The sequence below is a fragment of the Achroia grisella genome, unplaced genomic scaffold, assembly GCF_030625045.1.
Source record: "Achroia grisella isolate CSIRO2021 unplaced genomic scaffold, CSIRO_AGI_Agris_v1 utg152, whole genome shotgun sequence".
Taxonomy (NCBI): domain Eukaryota; kingdom Metazoa; phylum Arthropoda; class Insecta; order Lepidoptera; family Pyralidae; genus Achroia; species Achroia grisella.
The window spans coordinates 2,212,193-2,232,253 of record NW_026712648.1 but is presented as its reverse complement, the minus strand read 5'-3'; the positions used below and the strand labels follow the sequence as shown (position 1 = coordinate 2,232,253).

At 35.0% G+C, this 20,061-nt stretch overlaps 2 protein-coding genes across 2 annotated transcripts in view; one reads left to right on the top strand and one right to left on the bottom strand.

The window, feature by feature from the left end:
- Positions 1 to 11,484: 11,484 nt before the first annotated feature.
- Positions 11,485 to 16,683, bottom strand: LOC131840929 (uncharacterized). The gene has a single exon (XM_059189144.1). The coding sequence runs from the start codon at positions 16,681 to 16,683 to the stop codon at positions 11,485 to 11,487; it is 5,199 nt and encodes a 1,732-aa protein (XP_059045127.1).
- Positions 16,684 to 17,809: 1,126 nt separating this feature from the next.
- LOC131840928 (putative uncharacterized protein DDB_G0293878) overlaps positions 17,810 to 20,061 on the top strand; it is a 37,670-nt gene continuing 35,418 nt past the window's right edge. The window contains exon 1 of the mRNA XM_059189142.1: positions 17,810 to 18,008. Coding sequence (XP_059045125.1) covers positions 17,810 to 18,008 — 199 coding nt within the window. The remainder of the gene's footprint in view (positions 18,009 to 20,061) is intronic.

The window sequence follows — 20,061 nt, the reverse complement described above, 5'->3', positions numbered from 1 at the left end:
ATTCATACTTACAAATATTTGTGCTGGATTGGAATCTGACAATAAGAAGTAAAGTATCAAAACCGCTAGAGCACCGTGATCGGTAATGAAACATTACAATAAATTGAGAGTTTAATTAGTATGTTGTTTTTTCAATCGTTCATATACCAATTTTTTTAAAGATATCTAGAATTTCGTTGTTAATGTTTACTTTTCATATAATATTCATTTATAGATTACTAAATATTTTCGGCATATTTGGATAACTCTTAGTAGAGAGATTGATATGAAAGAAATAAGATATGTGACGGCAATAAAAATAACGCTCACGAAATAACAGTGATCATCTATTAATTAGTAATTATAGTAGTACTGCTCAAAGTATGTATGTGTAGTGTGATATATATACGAGTATTATATACTTTCATGACTATTATCCTAGACGAGGTAGTCAGAAAATATTGTAAACTACTGTCAACATCGCGTCGCTGTGAACGCGACACTTGACATACTGGTATTTCGGGGATCTATTTGAGTCTATGATGTATAGGACTAATTGGAGTTGGTTGTCTATTACAAGAGAGTTACTTAGAAATATATGAGCACACAAAGTTTTTTGGTCAACCAAAATTCGCATTTACGGCCTTTTAACTCTAAGTCAGGATAGTAAACCACTAGGCCACGATGCTCTGAAAACCTATTGTGTGTGTGTGTGTTATTATAAAAGCAGATATTATTCTTTTACCAATATAACTTATATAATTCAGTCAAGATGAAGTGTTAGTGAGACAAAGTGCATCATTAAAAATCTTTAGGTTCGACAATGGAAAGAAAGCATTCCTGCAGAAAATTGTTGGTTTTAGCTGAGCTGGATGTGAAAGTCTATTGAATAAAAAATCTTTTCTGCCGCATAAAAGAATTTAAAATAACATGAATCACAATTCTTGTGGATAATTATGGTCTCTTTATTACAAATTGAGTCCATTGTAAGACATTATACGTGTTAATTTGATTTCTAGTAGTAGTACTAATTACAATTGAATCATTAGAATTGTATATGTATCATATACAATTTTACAGGTATAATATAAACTTAAAAATAAAGAAGAAACCAGAAGTATAAAGTGGTAAACCACACTGTGTGATATCCGGTTTATATATATACCGAATGAACATTTTGCGGAATAATTCAGAAAGTCGTAAAACGAAGGTAACTCCGTTTTAAGGCCAAAACTTTAATGTTCTGAATTTATAAAGCCGTTTTATTAAATCCATAATGTGGTCACACCTGTGAAGTAGTGCAAAATATACAATATCAGACGATAAGATATTTTGATCACATTTTTCTTAAATTCAATATGTATCAATCTACAATGAAATTTCTTAGTGACTTTTCAATAAATTTCTTAGTCACTTTTTTATCTTAATAAATAAAAGATATAAACATGAATGTGAAGTCGCACGTTTAATACTTAATTACATTATCTTAAAAATAACTAATTGGTAAATTACTGTGAGTTTTAACTTTGATGTTTATTGAGCTAAATACAGAGTTGAATACAGTATTATATTGAGTTAGTTATTATATTTAACTCATAGTCTTGCAAATACGCAGTACGATGACGGAGATTCATTTATTACACATATGACTAAATCTTCCGGGTGAAATTATTGAAAGTTTTAAAATCTGTTGTCATGACTGTTTAGAAGAAGCCGAGAAATTGGCAGACGGAAACAGCTAGTTTATCTCACACTATATAGAGATATTTTTAGCTGCTAGATATAATATTAATGACAAAACCAGCTTATTTCAACAAATTACCATAGACAATATCCAGTTCCTCATAAATACTATAAATATTAATATCACAAATATCTCTGTTTTGTGACTCATATTTTGACTACTCTAAACATATTCACTCTAGTTTTTAAAAACCTTTTCTGTGGATTACTCAATAAATATTTTTAATTAATCTCTCTGCGATTTAATCGTGAGTATTAGTTGAAAAGTTAGTTACTACCTCAATACAATTAATGTCGCCCTTTTATATTAGTCGCCAAGTAATTAATTTGAACAACCCACCTACAAATTAAAATTGCTCGTCTGGTAGACTACTTGCCTAATTTACTCTGACATTTATAAGCCTTTTAGAAGCTTGACACATTACGGCCTATTTCATTTATTTGATGCAAAATTATTGTAGGAGACAGATAGTCCGACAGTTAATTTCATTAGGTGCTAACAAGTTACTGTTTAATTTATGACTCCGGGAAAATATTTATAAATAAAAGAGTTTTTAAATATTTTAATAATACTTCTTTGTATTTCATAACACCTCTGTTTAATTTTATTGTAACATAAATTTATTGCTGGGTTATATGTTATTTTCAATATATCATAGAATTGTATGTAAAACTAGCTTAATCCAAGACTTGTACTAGCATTCAATTTTTTTGTAAACCAATTGGAAGTAATAATAATATAATAAGAATCCAGGACAATTCACCCAGCTATATATTGTCCCGAGCTAAGCAGAGTTTGTGTTATGGGGACTAAACAACTGATATAACACTTAGATAAATTTTTAAAACATACCTAATATGATACATGGGTAACACCGAGACTAATACAAAAAATTATATACCAAAATACAATTTTTTTTGTATAGTGAAGACTAAATATTAAGAGTATATGTATTACACATACAATAAGTATATTATTGAAAAACGTAACCCAAGACGTTAAGATTAGCGCGCACATAATGCACAGAAAAAAATCTACATCATTCATATAAAGACAGCGACCATGCGCAATAATAAATTTTAGAATATACTTGTACATATATAGGTGTTTAAAGTCTTGCCCGTAATCCAAGAGGTTAAGATTAGAGCGCACATATACTCAGACAAAAATTATGTATCGATCATGTAAAGACAGCGACCATGCGTTTATTGCTAATTGCCGTAGTTGTAGAATATACATATACGTAATACACAATTGCATGTTGCGACCCTAATTACTTTGTCTGATTTTCTAAGTGTGAATAAACGGTGACATAGTTTATTTTGCTTTGTCTGCGTCCGTCACGCCATAGAATAAAGTGTTGATTACATTTTATTTGGAAGTCTATTAGTAAGTTAAGAAAATAGCAACCTAGTTTTTATGTTTAGGTACAGAGGGAAACTATCTTTTCACATAAATCTTCGTTAGTCCGACGAAATTAAGATTTATGAGAGAAAAATAGAACAGCTACAAAGATTTTTAAAGATTTAAAAATCAAGACAAATATTAAATCGAGTTTTTTGAAATTGGTTTTAAAAAATAAAGAGCTTTTCGTTTCAGCTTTTTAGCAACTTACTAAATTTATTTAATTATTTAAAATTATATTTAATAATTACAAAGAATAGTATTGTATACATGAAAATTGATGATTGTTCAAATGTTTAATCATCCTAAGATTATTCTAACAAATTTTCTTAGATATTCATTATTATATAGATTTATACTTCCTTAAGGATATTAAAAATGATACTAAAAGTACAATTCATATTAGTATAAAAACTTAAACCCTGTGATAGTGATTATCTATCAAAGTTTTAAGATTTATAGAGAACTTGGGTACGTAATAGGTAACTAAATTGAAACAACTGTTAACACACCTTAAAAGTGCTCTGATTTATATTATTTAAAATAATTAGAATATTCATATATTTCTAATTTTATTTATGCTAAACTTCAAGAGATAGAGTGTTTCTACCTGTACCAGTATCAACCTCTCCTTTCAATAGTACACAATGGACGCATTACAAAGTAATTTTTTTTCAATGATGGAAGAACTAAATGGAAAGATGGCTGCATTTCAAAATGATTTACAAAAGGTAAACACCACACCAAGCACTGTATCACCAAGCACTGTGGCCACATTAGCAGCGGACTTTGCGGTTTTCCAGTCGTTTGTCACCAGCACCTTCTGCAGCTTTCAGCAACAGTTGGAACTGATAGGTCGTCAGATGGATCACTTTGAGATGCGTAGCCGCAGGAAGATTCTCTTGCTACATGGTGTTCGTGAGTCTAGTGGAAACAATACGTCACAGGATGTGGTCAAGGTGATTGGTGAGAAATTGAAAATCCCCGGATTCTCTGAAGCCAATATTAGCCGATGTCATCGACTAGGCCGCTCTTTTGGTGCCAAGCCTCGTCCTATATTGGTGAAATTCCCTGATCTTACTCTGCGAAATAGTGTTTGGTTTGCTAAGACTGCACTCAAAGATTCAGGAATTACCATCTCTGAGTTCCGGACTCAAGGAAGACACGAAGCATTCATGACTGCTCGTCGTCATTTTGGAGTAAAGAAGTGTTGGACGCGGGACGGTTGTGTGATTGTAGCTGGAGACGACGGTACGAAGAACCGAGTTACCACCATCACGGATGTTAACAAGTTGATAAACCTCTCTGCCTCTGATCCGGTGGTACCGCAGCATGGGAGTTCGCTGACAATGGTGGCCGGGAGCTCAGCGGCGACGAAAGCTACGACGGCCGTCACGGCTCGCGTTAAACGAGTGGTCAGAAAGTGAAGTTGTCTTGTTTACCATTGGTTTCGTATGATAGTTTTCTGTGAATATCTTAACTATTGATTTCACCTACGTTAGCATATAATCTCTCATATTTAGTTCTGCTCGATAAACACGTAGGTAGTTCCATAGTATTACAGAAATAATGACTGAATCTGGGTAACGCAATAATATAATCGTTTGTTTTCCACCTTCAAAATAAACTTTTGTTTCACCAATACAATCAATTCAAAGATTTTTATAGCACAGATCTGACATGTATCATCTCAGATCAGTGAGTCTTATTTTTGACATTTAGTTTTTAAGTCAGTTGTTATTTGTCATATCATTTCTTTACATTTAGCAATATAGATCATAGTACAGTGGCTCTCTCTGCACTGTAAGTGTGGATAGTGAATTTTGCAGTATATTATTTTTACTTTTTTTTTTATATGTTCTATTGAGCGACTGTATTCCTTATTTTTTACCTAATATTTTTCTTTTGGTTAATGTTGTTTTACCATTTTTTGTTTTTTTTTCTCCATATTAATAATTGTATTTTCTATTGTATGAAATTTGCTATATACTTTTATTGTGTGTAACAGTTTGTTACAATTTATATGTGTTCATATATTTCATTCAACTGGCGGGTAGAAGCTCTATCTCTGTTATACTCTAGTATATATATTTTTATTATTATTATATTATATTTGGTTATATATTATTATATTTATAAATCAGTATTTAATTGTACACATAATTATGTCTAACATGCAAGATGAAAGCTTTCACTCTCTCTCTACTTTCTCTTCTGCAAATTCTAGTTTTTACAGTTTACCAATTCCTCTAGACGAAATTTTACATAAAGAGTTCGCCAACGTACCAAGAAATTTCAATATCGTGCATATTAATGCACAAAGCATTCCAGCTCATTTCCCAGATATGCTGGCATCCTTTAATGTAAGTAACGTCCACGCTGTTCTTGTCTCTGAGTCTTGGCTGAAGCCCTGTCCCCCTTCCTCTTGTTACTCGTTGCCAGGGTTTGTTCTTATTCGGAATGACCGCACTGGTAAGGGTGGTGGTGGTGTGGCTATTTACCTGCGTACAGAAATTCCCTTCAAACTTATTTCCTGCTCTAATAGTAGTAACCCTTCCAATGAAGCTGAATACCTCTTCACTGAAGTCACTCCTTCCCACTCCAAAATTCTTCTCGGTGTTTTCTATAGTCCTTCTCCTACAGTTGATTATTTCTCTTCTTTAGAATACCTCTTAGAAAATTTGATCCCATCCTATGAGCATACTGTAATCATGGGTGACTTTAACACGTGTCTCCTTAAAAACGATTACCGCTCTAATTCCCTACGATCTGTAGCCAATGCTTGAACTCTTACAATCCTGCCCCTTCAAGCTACCCACTACTTTCCTAGTTGTAAACCTTCACTTTTAGACCTTATCCTCGTTTCCTCTCCTGATCATGTCACAAGACATGGTCAATATACTGCTGATGCCTTCTCTTTCCACGATCTCATTTTCCTATCCTTTAGAATAAGAACTCCTAAACGTAAACATAAAATTCTCATGCAGCGTAATTTTGGTGCCATCGACTTGGACCGTTTACGTAAAGATGCCGTGGATACGGATTGGACTGCAGTTCAGGATGCTACTTCTGTCGAAGATCAGGTGGATATGTTCAACAAAATTGTCACTAAGCTATATGATCGTCATGCTCCGGTTCGACCTGTTCGAATGAAACATCTACCTGCGCCTTGGTTAACGAAAGAAATTAGAGAAATCCAGACTAAAAAGAATAAGGCAAAAGCAAAATTTAAAATTAATCCCGATAGATATCGAGACCAGTACATTAAGGCTAGAAATCATTGCAATAAGGTGTGTAAGAAGAGGCACAACGTCGCCACATTCATAAATCTGTCGAGAATGGTGATCCGGCTAAAGTCTGGAAATTTCTCAAATCTCTAGGGGTTGGTATGAATAAAAATTCTGAATCCACTTTCTTCAATGTCGATATTGACAACCTTAATAGGCATTTCTGTTCTTCTGTTGTTTTTGATAACAATATTAAAGCTAATACAATAAACCTCCTTTCTACTACACCAACCCCTGATTATCCATCTTTCTTCTTTAGTCCAGTTACCAATTGTGATGTTGAGAAGAGCTTGCTATCAATAAATTCTGATGCTATGGGTACTGATGGCATTGGTCGTACTATGGTTTACCTTATCCTTGATATCGTCCTTCCTACAATCACTTTAATTTTCAACAATTCCCTATCCTTAAGTATCTTTCCTTCCATTTGGAAAGATGCCCACATTATTCCTCTTCCTAAAAAATGTAAGCCGTCTTCTTTTTCCGATTATCGTCCTATCTCAATCCTTCCCTTCCTTTCCAAAGCACTTGAACGTCTTGTCCATGGTCAACTCAACAAATTCCTTATAAGTAATGACCTTCTCAACCCTCTCCAATCAGGCTTCCGACCTGGCCATAGTACTACCACTGCTCTTGTAAAAATCACAGATGACGTTCGGCACGGTATGGATAATTCGCAACTGACAGTCCTTACACTGCTGGACTTCAGGAATGCTTTTAACACAATCGATATCGACATCCTATTGGCTTGCATGCGCTCAATCAACATATCTCCAATGGTAACCGACTGGTTTCAGAGTTACCTGTATGGGCGCCGGCAATGTGTCCGTATTGACAATACACTTTCGTCGTGGTGTCAAACGACTGCCGGCGTTCCTCAGGGTGGCGTCTTATCTCCACTTCTCTTCGCTTTATTTATTAATTCTATTACTGGTAAACTTCATTCCTCCTACCACCTTTATGCAGATGATCTTCAGATCTATACGCAGGCTCCGCTGGATGACATTGATACTGCTATTCATACAATTAATGCTGATCTAGTTCACATATCAAACTGGTGTAAATCGTTTGGTCTTGTCCTGAATGCCTCTAAAACTCAGTCTATCATCATAGGCAGCTCTCGGTACATTACAAGAATAAACTGGGGTTCTCTTCCTCGAATAGTATTGGACGGAGTATGCATTGACTATAGCGACAGCGTCAAAAATCTGGGCATCCACTTCGACAGGACCCTCTCTTGGTCAGTGCAGATCGCTGAGGTTAGCCGTAAATTTTTTGCTGCTGCAGCTTCACTGAGGCGTCTAGGCTTCTTTTTGCCGATTGATACCAAAATTTCGCTTGCGCATACCCTACTCCTTCCTGTCCTTGATTACGCTGACATATGCTATCTAGACCTCACCGAAGACCAATTAAACAAACTTGAGCGTCTCCAAAATATATGTATCAGGTTCATATTTGGACTTCGTAAATATGACCACATTTCTCATAATCGTTCACAGCGCAAGTGGCTTCCTATTCGCCTTCGCCGTGATTGGCATATTCTTTCTCTTCTCTACTCCATTCTTTTTAAACCCACTACTCCTCACTACCTTAAAGAAAGATTCTTATTTCTCGGTGAGGCACAAAGTCATGGGCTACGCAGTGCTACAAACCTCAGTTTAAAAACCCCTATCCATACATCCTCATTCTATACTAAATCCTTTTCTGTACTAGCTATTCGTTTGTGGAACTCACTTCCATTCTCTATTCGTAGCGCACCATCACTGTCCGTTTTCAAGAACTCTGTTAAATGTTACTATCTCTCCAACTAAACTTTTCTTGATCTGTCAGTCTTCATCCAGTTAGCTTATTCGAAATTGCGTGTTACATAATTACTCTTATACAATAATTTACTTATATACAAATACAAAATAAACACTCCTGTGTGTTTTGTATTTGTATATAATATTTGTGTGTATGTATGTATATAAATTGTATTATAAATATATATGTTAGAGCGGGGATTGATACCAGACAACTGATCGTTACGATAATTAAATAATAAACACTTTTATCAAATTCCAGAGATGTATTCGGTGCAACGGTTACACACAGAAAGAGAGTTATTCAATTACCGACCTCCGTATTTATAGACCGAATTCAGTGTAGTAGGGAGAGAAGCAGGCGTAACGATTATCTTATGACAAACAACTTAGTTCGGTCTATAAGTACTAGATGGCGCTATTTACAATATTTATAATAATCCTTAACTTTAATACTTCATTATGTTAAATATTAAATAACAGTGATTTGATCAATACAGGTCGAATATAATTAAATTAATCAATTAACAATGAAAATAGTCATTGTATTGAGTTTGCGCTATCACGGCTATCCTGATGAGCTGCTCGTGCTCTGAGCATGCGAATATCCTAATCTGTAACAGAAATAATGTTATAATTCTATTATTAAAGAAAAACTTAATAGAAATGTTGGCCCAGTTGTCAGACAGTTGTTTACACTCGTCCCGACAAGTGGCTTGCTTATAATTGTAATGATAATTGCAAAAAGTTGAGCCCAGTTGTCAGACTGAGTTTTTACTCCCGTACAGACAAGTGGCTTTCATATTTTTGTAATAATAATAGCAAAAAGTTGTGCCCAGTTGTCAGACTAAGTGTTTACACCCGTACAGACAAGTGGCTTCATTATTCATTGCTAATTTTCTTCAGTACAGCTATCACGGTTATCATGGATCTGTGAAGTTTTGAACTCAGGATCGACTTCATGTGTTCATGTGCCACTAGTCACTACTCTTATTGTTTTTGATGTTGTCACTTTTGTTTCTTCGAGGGTAGTTGATAAGTATTGTCATAAGATGGCGGCCTATGAACGGTGACACAAATTGAAATATTTATTTTTATAAGTAGGCCCTTACAGGTACTACTCTAGTCAATAGAAATTAAATAATTTCTATCTATACAATCTTTAGAAGAAAGTTATATCTATCCAAAATAAACAGTTTATACAATACATTCATTTATTGGTATACTATTTAGTACAATCTATGTTTATTGCCGTTTTATTACAGTACTTCGTTAAACTACATTTAATTTATCATTAAATAAATTATATACTAGTAATTTAGTATAGGCCAACTTTTGTTTACAATAAAGGCGTATTGTACCTCCTGTCATAACAATTATTAACTATTTTATTTGTATAAAAAAAAATAACAGTTTTTCACTATGCACTGACAAATTGTGCCATCACAAATTAAGTTTCAATATTTTATCATTTTACTGATGCAATGCATTAATATTAGCAAAGATGATATTAATAGTCTACCTACACCCTGCTCAATAATATTTGCGAGTGCGTGTATACAATCTATAATCCTGTTTATTTACATTCCACGAATTGCCAAAACAAAGTATAATAGTACTATTACTGTCAAAATTCTTTTCATTTATTATTTTGTTAGTTATGTGCCAAAGATAAAAAACCCGGGAAGCAGTACTTTCATTTCATTTACTTTAAATACTTTCTGGGTTTTGGTAATATTTTACCCATATGTATACGCAAACTATCTGAGATGATATACGTTTTAAAAGAACTAGTTAGTTGACAGTTGTCAATTACATTTTCTATTGGTTGAGTCTCAGCTAAAGTATCCTGTACAGAGGGAAATGTCATAGACTGTGACTCTCTAGTCCCATTAACACTGTTACAACTTGCAGATGTGTAATGATTATACGATATAAGTTATTTAGGGCTTAACCCAACTAAATGTTCTATAGCTAATAAATACTCTTTTATTTCATTTTGAGCGATATAGATTTTAATTTTACTTCATGTGTCTTGAATAAATTTGCGTTTTTTTTTTTTTTTATTTATTTGTTTAACTTGATATATTTATTTGTTTGATTACTACCCATAAAATTTCGCTTGATCGAATTAACAGGTAGATGTGGCGGTTAAATCTATCGCCTTAGCTTTTTCAGATCCCGCGATGTTGTTGCAAGTAATCAGTTCACTATATAAATGGCATGTATTTTTCTGAAAAAGAACTTGTTTCTACGATATGAGAAAAGAAATTTGAGCTTGAGCTTCACTCAATTTATTTTCTAGGAAAGATATTCGTTCCAATGTAGCCTCATATGAGCATTGGTCATATGCGTGGAAGATTTCTTGTAAGCGATCCCTTTCTAAACAAATTCTTTCACAATAACCAGACATTTCCGCTAATTATGCTTTAAGAGTAGTATTCCTCTTAATGACATTATCGGTCTTATTACAAAAAATCTGTTAAAATTCTGACGAAACGTGTCTAAATAATCCTGGTTTAAACCATCCCTGAAGTTAATACTTGGAATAAACGTAACATTATTACGAATCCAGATCTAACAGAGAACTTCTCAGTACTACAGTTAAACTAGGGGTATCGCAGGTCTAACTTTAGACCATAGGCGAATCACAGTTTAGAGATAAACTTCTTTATGTATTAATAATAATACTTTGGTCAATGGTTTATTACTAGTGCTAAACCAGGTTTATTTTTTTTTTTTTTCATAAGACGGTATATGTAGCAGACACCGTGAGGCGGTGGAATTCGATCGTCTGCCACACTCTGGTATCACTGCAGGAGCGATCACAATAAATAAGAAGGATACGTGCACTTACTTGGATGGAGTCTTGTGCGACGTTCTGGTTCCACCTTAATTTCAACGAGATGCTTCGAAGAGTATTCTCCTGGATTTATCCTGGTTATTCGGTAATATCACGATTTGCGAGACGACAGACCGCGCGTATGTCAAGCCAAGTGCATGCGTGGGTTCACCGCGCAAACCAACTTACGATTGTGACCGCTCCAAACATTACGCGCGGTAAGCGAATAAAAATGCACAATTTATAATTGGGTACGGTACATAATTCCGCCCACCGAAATCCGATAGGCATTTCTTTAAATAAAAATTTGCACATAAACGATACTAATAAAAAAAAACTATTATTAGAAATACAGATGAACTACTCACTAATGCTATACTATACCTACGATGTAAAACTACGATGGCTAAATATAAATAATAAATATTAAAACGGTTCATTGGGTAATGGGCATAATTTGACCAAAGGTCTCTTGATCAAATTATCCTTATCTGTTCGTACGGTAGCCACGCGAACCAGACCATCTGGTCCAGGGTGTAATTCTACAACTCTCCCTATTTGCCAATGTAAAGGTGGATGATTATCATCTTTGATAATGACCATTGAGTTTAATTCTAATGGCTTCGACTCTTTTGTCCATTTAGCTCGCAAATTTAACGAGTGGAGATATTCGTTTCTCCATCGATTCCAAAACGATCGTTGGAACGACTGAATCAGTTGCCAGCGATCTAGCCTGTTGACATTAAGGTGAGTTACATCCACATCTGGAACAGATGTCAATGGTTCCAGAGTTAAAAAATGTCCTGGTGTTAAGACTTGGTAATCATTGGGATCTGAACTCATAGGATACAAAGGCCGCGAGTTCAGGACTGCTTCAATTTGACTAAAAAGTGTAGCTAGTTCCTCGAATGTCAACACCTGATCACCTACAACTCGATATAAATGCGTTTTTGCAGCTCGTATTTGAATTTCCCATACACCTCCGAAATGAGGTGCAGAGGGTGGGTTAAATTTAAATTCGATCCGTTCTGTCTCAGACGCGATTTTAGTGAGAGACACGAGTTGATTACGAGCACCGATAAAGTTTGTACCACAATCTGCGTGTATTGTGGAACATCTGCCTCTCCGAGCAACGAAACGACGTAAAGCAGCAATAAATCCGTCTGTAGAAAGACTGGAAACGGTCTCTAAATGTACAGCCTTAGTGGCTAAGCATATAAATAAACAAAGATAAGCCTTGTCTATTTTAGCTCCACGATATGGTCCAGTTTTAATACGAAACGGACCAGCATAATCTACTCCTACAATAGAGAAAGGTTTTACTTCATTTACACGATATTTTGGAAGGTCGCTCATAAACGGTTGTAACGGTTTAGGTTGGAGTCGATAACAATTAAGACATTTGGATAAACATCGTCTTATAACGCGCTTAGCCGATATAATCCAAAATTGTTGCAGTATTAAATATTGTGTAGTATTTACGCCACAATGACAGTTGCTCAAATGAACCGATTGTATTAATTTAGATGTGAAGGGATTATTCGATGATAATAACGCCGGATGCTTTTGTTCATACTCAAGCCCAGAACGAGAGATCCTGCCGCCCACCCTGAGTACATCCTGGTCATCGATAAATACATTGAGTTTACGAAACGACTTTGGTAATGATTGACCAGAACGTATTCTTTCTAGTTCAGTAGGAAATGATAAAGTTTGAACGTATTTTACTAGAATATAAAGTGATTTGTACCGTTCTTCACTGGTCAAGACTGAATCCGAAGAAAATTCAGATTTTCGTAATATAGTGAAGCCTACCTTATCGACTATTGCATCCAGCGAGAGATCGCTATTGAGTAAATCCTCAAAAAAAGGATCGAGATTAGGATGTGCCATCTGTTGAGTTAACAGAGTCGCGGTTCGCCTAACTTCTGAAAGCACCGTATTGTCATTTGTTTCCTTAACAAATACAGGGGTTGATGGCCACTCGGTGTGTGGTTTACATAACCACGTGGGCCCCGCCCACCATAACGAATTGTTAATAAGTTGTCGAGGAAGCTGTCCTCGCGAACAAATATCTGCAGGGTTATCATTTGTAGGAACATGACGCCACCGTTCAATCGTTGCAATGCCTTGTATGTGACTAACTCGGTTTGCAACAAAAGTTGTCCACTTTGATGAATGTGATCTAAGCCACGAGAGAACGACAGTCGAATCACTCCATAGAGTGACAGAGAAATTAATACGCGGAGCATATGCCTCTTCCACGAATTTGAGCAAATTCACCAATAATACTGCCGCACATAATTCTAGACGTGGTAAGCTGAGCTTCTTTAAAGGAGCTACGCGAGCCTTGGAGCATACAAAAAACGTGTGTACACGATCGCTACTATCAGTAACACGCAAATAGATCACAGCACCATAAGCCTTTTCTGAGCTATCACAAAATCCGTGAAGTTCATATGACACGGCGTGATCGATAGTACACCGACGAGGCACGAATAAATTTTGAATCGATGGTAATTGCTGAATATAGTCATTCCATGTGCGAACTATGTCATCCGGTGGTGTTTCATCCCAACCTATGCCAGCCACCCAAAGTTGTTGAATTAAAATTTTGGTGTGAATCGTCAACGGGGAAAGAAATCCCAAAGGATCAAACACCCGACTAACCTCACTCAGAATTGATCGTTTAGTGCACATTTTATTAAGAGGTTTTACATGAAAGACGAATACATCATGGGATGGATCCCATTTCAGTCCGAGAACCTTCAGTGTACATGGTTGTTCATCAGTAAACGATTTAGCTTCAACCAGGCAATGCTCAGTCAGTACATCGTCCAGTAGCTCAGGTTTGTTACTAGCCCATTTTCTTAACTCGAAGTGCCCAGACTTGAGTAATTCAACAACTTGTGACTTCACCTGTCGGGCTTCGATCATATTGTTAGCACCAGTAACAATATCATCGACATAGATATCGTATGTAATCGCCCTTTTTGCTAAAGGTAATGTGTCGCCCTCATCGCATGCGAGCTGCTGAAGAGTTCGACAGGCGAGAAAGGGAGCCGATGAAACACCGTAAGTAACGGTGTTCAGTTTGTACTCTGATACCGGTTGTCGTGAATCTGAACGCCACAAGATGCGCTGGTAGTCCCGATGTGTTGGACTAATAACAATCTGCCTGTACATTTGGCGTATGTCCGCCATAAAGACAATAGCGTGTTCTCGAAAACGTAAAAGAACTTTCGTGATATCAGTTTGACATTTTGGTCCAATTAGCAGTGTATCATTTAATGACTGACCAAGATTATCCTTTGCGGAGGCATCAAATACCACACGCAATTGGGTGGTGGGACTGTCAGGCCGTACAACACAGTGATGCGGGATATAATATTTTCCGCGACGCTTTTCTGAAGTGGGTACCAATGACATATGACCACTCTGAAGATAGTCAAACATAAATTCAACGTATTGACGCTTTAAATCAGGGTCACGCGATAATCTACGTTCAAGAGCATAAAACCGCCTCTCAGCAATATCACGAGATCCCGAGAACACGGGTTCACAAGAATTTTTGAACGGTAAGTGTACCACATAACGACCGTGCTCATTCCGATGTGTAGTTGCGATATATTCCTTCTCGCAAAGAATGTCATCTGGGGTAAATGAATTAGCTTGAGGAACGTTATCGATTTCCCAGAACTTCTCCACTAATTTTGTAAGATCATCATATTGGATCTTTGATTGCAGCGCAACCAATGACGAACCTGATAATGAAGTCTTTCCTAGTAATAGCCAACCAAAAACTGAATTAAATGCAGGTGGTTGTGATGGACCGCCCTTAAGTCGTTCTGTAAGTAACGAATCCGCAAAAATATCTGCACCGAGCAACAGATCCACGGGTCCGGGTACATCAAACCCAGGGTCCGCTAAATCTAACGATTTGATATGTGACCAACCAGAAGTATTCAATCTCGCGATTGGTTGGTCACCACAGATCTTAGGAATGACGTGCATGTCAAGTTCAAATGATACGTTTGTATTATTTGTCGATAAGCTTCCTACGATACCACGCACTAAACCACTGATGGAAGCTGACACGTCACCCAAGCCGCTTATTGAAGAACAAGAAGAAAGCACATTAAGATTTAAACGATTTACTGCTTCTTCAGTAATAAAATTATTTTGACTGCCGGTGTCAAACAATGCTCGAAAAGTATTGTTATTCCCGAAACTGTCCTTTACCGTTACAAGAGCTGTTGCTAACAAGACAGTTGTGTTAACACTTGAATTTTGTGTTAACAGTGATGAAGTGTTACTGGAATTTGTTACTTCCCTATGTAACAATGTATGATGTCTACGCTTACATTTTTGACATGTGAATACAGAATTACAAGTTTTCAACTGATGCGACGATTTCAAACAGTTATAACACCACCTTTTCTCGTTTACAATTGCCATTCTTTCATCTACTGATTTTTCGAGAAACGATTTACATGAACCAATTGAATGTGATTGACTACAAAATGGACAACTAGACGACACTGATCTAACGACACTCGACGATGCACCAGTAACCATACCGGTTTTAGACTCATTAGTTGCTACGAGTGTATGCGAAACGTTCATGCGCCTTGTATGAGTACCGGCATGAACATTCGACAAGTCACGAGAATTTGAATGTGGCTTCTGTTCGGTAAAATGTGTATCACGACTATGCGCTTCACACTTAGAATGCAAAAATTCACTAACTAATTTATAAGAAGGAATTTCGATATTCGAATATTTTTCTTCGAACTCACGACGCATCTTTGTGTCAAGTTTTGACAACAAATGGTAAATAAGAATAAAATCCCACTGTTGAACTGGCAAATTCACTTGTTTTAATATATTCAAGTTTTCATCAATCATATCCAGCGACCGACGAAAATCTTTAACATTATTAATTTTAAATTCAACATTTAAAATTTCGCGCCAACATGTAAATGCTAAGTCACGCTTATTTTTGTAACGATTAACGAGTGCGCTATATGCATCGTGATAATATTCACCGGTTACCGGGTACGAACGTATTAACGCTAAAGCTTCGCCTGAAAGGGATGATCTTAAGTAATGGAATTTTTCCAAATTATTTAAAGACGGACAATCATTAATTAATGAATTAAAAATATCGATATATTCAGCCCACTCCTTTATATGTCCTGAGTACGTTCTTAATGAAATTTTTGGAAGTTTTATATGAGAAGAGGTCTTTTGCTCCGATTTCGACGGTAAATTTGAATTTGTATAATTGCGTTGCAAAGCCAAAATGTTAAAATAGATATCATCAAAACTTTCACGGACACCCTCATCATCCGACTCAGGATCATCCTGTAATTCTAAAATAAGAAGATGCGCATTTTCGAAATCGGTAGTAATTTTTTGTAATTCATCACAATACGATAAAAATAGATCTAACTTTGTTGCATCCAACTTCGCGTCATTACCTATTTGTAATGCTTTAGATAAACGGTTAAATGCAATAGTTCGTTTACGTCGCAAGGAAGGCAAATCACGAGTTGTATATTCGTCATGTTTCGATTTAGTTCGTTTTGACAGGCTAAGTTTACGTTTAGTAGTGAGCGACATCTTTAACAAAGAAAAGATTTATTTCTATTTATAAACTAATGGAAACGAATAGATAACAACTCACAAGTAATGTTCGAGAATATTCAAACAAAAAAAAAACAAATAATTTTGAGGGTAGTAATGAATAGAACGTATGATGACCTAAATTATCACGTAAACAACTCTCTTTAACGGAACGACTAAATTATATGTACGTCGCGATAACTGTTACCGTGAAATTAATAACAAATGTAAAACCTTACAAATGTTTTACTATTATAGGATAGTTAAATGTTATGCCAGAGAAAAAAAAATGTTTTTATTACTTCTCACTATTACGAAAGGTGCATAAGAAATATAATAAATATTCCTATTAGTAATGATTACTTTTGTCACTACTAATACAATTAAGAATTTGTCTGTCTTGTTTGTATAGGATATATAATTTTATTATAAGAAAAATTATTACGATATCATTCGATAGTTTACATTCAACAATTACGTGAACCGATACTAATATATAAACACCGATTAAATATAAGATTGTTTATATGATTCCACACAATTGTTAAATATAACGATTTTGTGATAATAACCAGATTGGGAATTTTATATTTAATGTTTATGCAAGCCGAATTCTATTTATAAAAACATCAATATGAATAAGCTTGTTTTTATGATTTTACAAAAACATAAAATATCGATATGACAAAACCAGGTGAAACTATTAGTTAATTCTTCAAACCAAACCTACTCATTACAATGGCAAACAGAGAGTTACAACAGCGTCCGTATACCCACTTATTTTAGGAATAATGGATACCAAATTCGTATAATGAAATTTAATGATATTTAACGATTTATAAATAATTGTATTTAGTAAATATATACATATATATATATGTATATAATTCTATGTTTAATTGAAATATGTAACGTCCCAGTGCAATATAACTTATACAGCTGATCTGAACTATGAACTTTCGTTTGGTCGGGTTTTAATTCGACCGACGATTATCCCGGGTTTCGGCACCAAAAATGAGATGTAGCAGACACCGTGAGGCGGTGGAATTCGATCGTCTGCCACACTCTGGTATCACTGCAGGAGCGATCACAATAAATAAGAAGGATACGTGCACTTACTTGGATGGAGTCTTGTGCGACGTTCTGGTTCCACCTTAATTTCAACGAGATGCTTCGAAGAGTATTCTCCTGGATTTATCCTGGTTATTCGGTAATATCACGATTTGCGAGACGACAGACCGCGCGTATGTCAAGCCAAGTGCATGCGTGGGTTCACCGCGCAAACCAACTTACGATTGTGTCCGCTCCAAACATTACGCGCGGTAAGCGAATAAAAAATGCACAATTTATGATTGGGACGGTACAGTATATATTTTAATTTTCCCTTCATATCTTTCTTGTAGGCTGGGACTGTAGTCATGTGGAGCAGTTTCATTTGGTAATTATTTAAAATGTTGTCAATTTAGTTAGTCTACAGTTTTGCTCTTTAAACTTTGAAGGTAAGACTACACTGAATCTAGCTTCGTAATATGTTAATAATATTGTAATAAGCAGCCCAAATACTATACAGAATAATAACAATGCACACAATATTGTAGATAAATTGTTTTGGCTTCACAAAAAGTGAGATAAGTTGTTAGGATTAGATCCTGCGAATTTATATTTAAATTCAGACTCGTTGCCATTGAACCAGATCTACTGCAATATTTTGTTCTAATTTACGAATTCATTTCAAGTGCTATAACGGTTTATGTCAGTACCTTACAATAGTGGATATTTGAATTGATAACAATTATCCACACACCCACATTAAAGAGATTATTGTAATTAAATGTTCGTAATGTCTTGCCTGTTAGTGAAGATTATGTATTATAATGGCCTAGTATTTATTTTGTTTGTTTTAACTATTGTACGGTTGTGATTTCAATTTAACTTGATTACACATACGATTTTAACACAAAACAGTATCAGTCCTTGGATTTTTTACAAAACGTATTTATCACAAACTGTAGAAACTATCACTAATACTGGCACATAATATTAGTTACTTATTTTTTAACATAAAAACATTTTTGTAATATTTTATTACGTTAATGTAATTTATTAAGCAGAGCGTAAAGTTTATACTGACAGTGGCGCCGCCACTTTCGTCACAGACTGATTAAAAAAAGGCATTATACGAGCAGCACGCGAGCCGACCAGACGAGTTGTGAACAGGTTTCTAATATTGTTTAAATTTCTTTATATTTGTCTTTTATTATTTTTTTTTTTGTAATCGTTGGGTATCCTTACGGAAAACGAAATCGTTAAGTTTGTAGGGGGTACCATTGCCATATCTAATGTCAAATCTGTTTTTATTTTTGAAGCTTGTTCGGTTATTCTGACTGAAATATTTTTTTGGTTGTATTTTATTTTTTCAATGGTAGAAGAATGAAGAACCTTTTATTGTTATTATAGCTATAAAAGGGAGTAGCCCGTTATTTTGGACTTTGTATAATTAATTTTATATTTTATTTAGTAATTCAAAATTGAAAGCTGTCCTTTTTTTTTATCTAAAGTAATTAAATTATTATCATCATAGTAGTTATACTCGGTTGTAGAACGACCTCACAATTCAATCAATGAATCTACTTGCTGGCACCATTTTACTATTGTAAGCCTACGATTATCAGGATTGAAATCCGATAAATATACTTCATTAAGTTTCCGTTTGTATAGTTCTATTTGTTTTTGTAGAATATTAAATTCGTTGTTGCTAATTATTTTGGCAGTGACGCGGTCAATACTTTAAAGAAGATGTTCTTATCCTTAATGTTATGAATAATTATCACATAATAATTCTAAATAGTTATGACGTGGTTGAGCGTCATAGTCATGCTCACTAACATGTCGAGACACGTGGCGGAATGGTGAGACGAATCATTGGGCTCTCTAAATTATGGTTGAGTAGACATTAGTCTGCTCTAACCACTACGACTGATTTACTTTTATTTAGTTACTCAACCAGTTGTGTATTTCTTATTGTGAGTCTATTGAATTGGTGCTAGTGGTAGTTTGTATTCTTATCGTCCAGCTTAAAAATGTAAAATTACAACTAAATTATTCAAAAGAGTAACACGCAAGTTTTTTTGCTCATTTTTCATAAGACAAATTTCCGAATAGGCGGTAGATAGTGCTTCAATGTAGGTTTATTTAAATAAATGATTTGTTATTCTCAATGTCAGTGAATGACACGATGGTTTATTAGATTGTTATTAGTTTCTTGGGCGTGATGATCATCCCTCTCTTCTGATGTTAGAGCGGGGATTGATACCAGACAACTGATCGTTACGATAATTAAATAATAAACACTTTTATCAAATTCCAGAGATGTAT

Bases quoted from the DNA above. Each gene is read 5' to 3' on its own strand.
- LOC131840929 (XM_059189144.1), bottom strand. From the start codon at position 16,683: ATGTCGCTCACTACTAAACGTAAACTTAGCCTGTCAAAACGAACTAAA.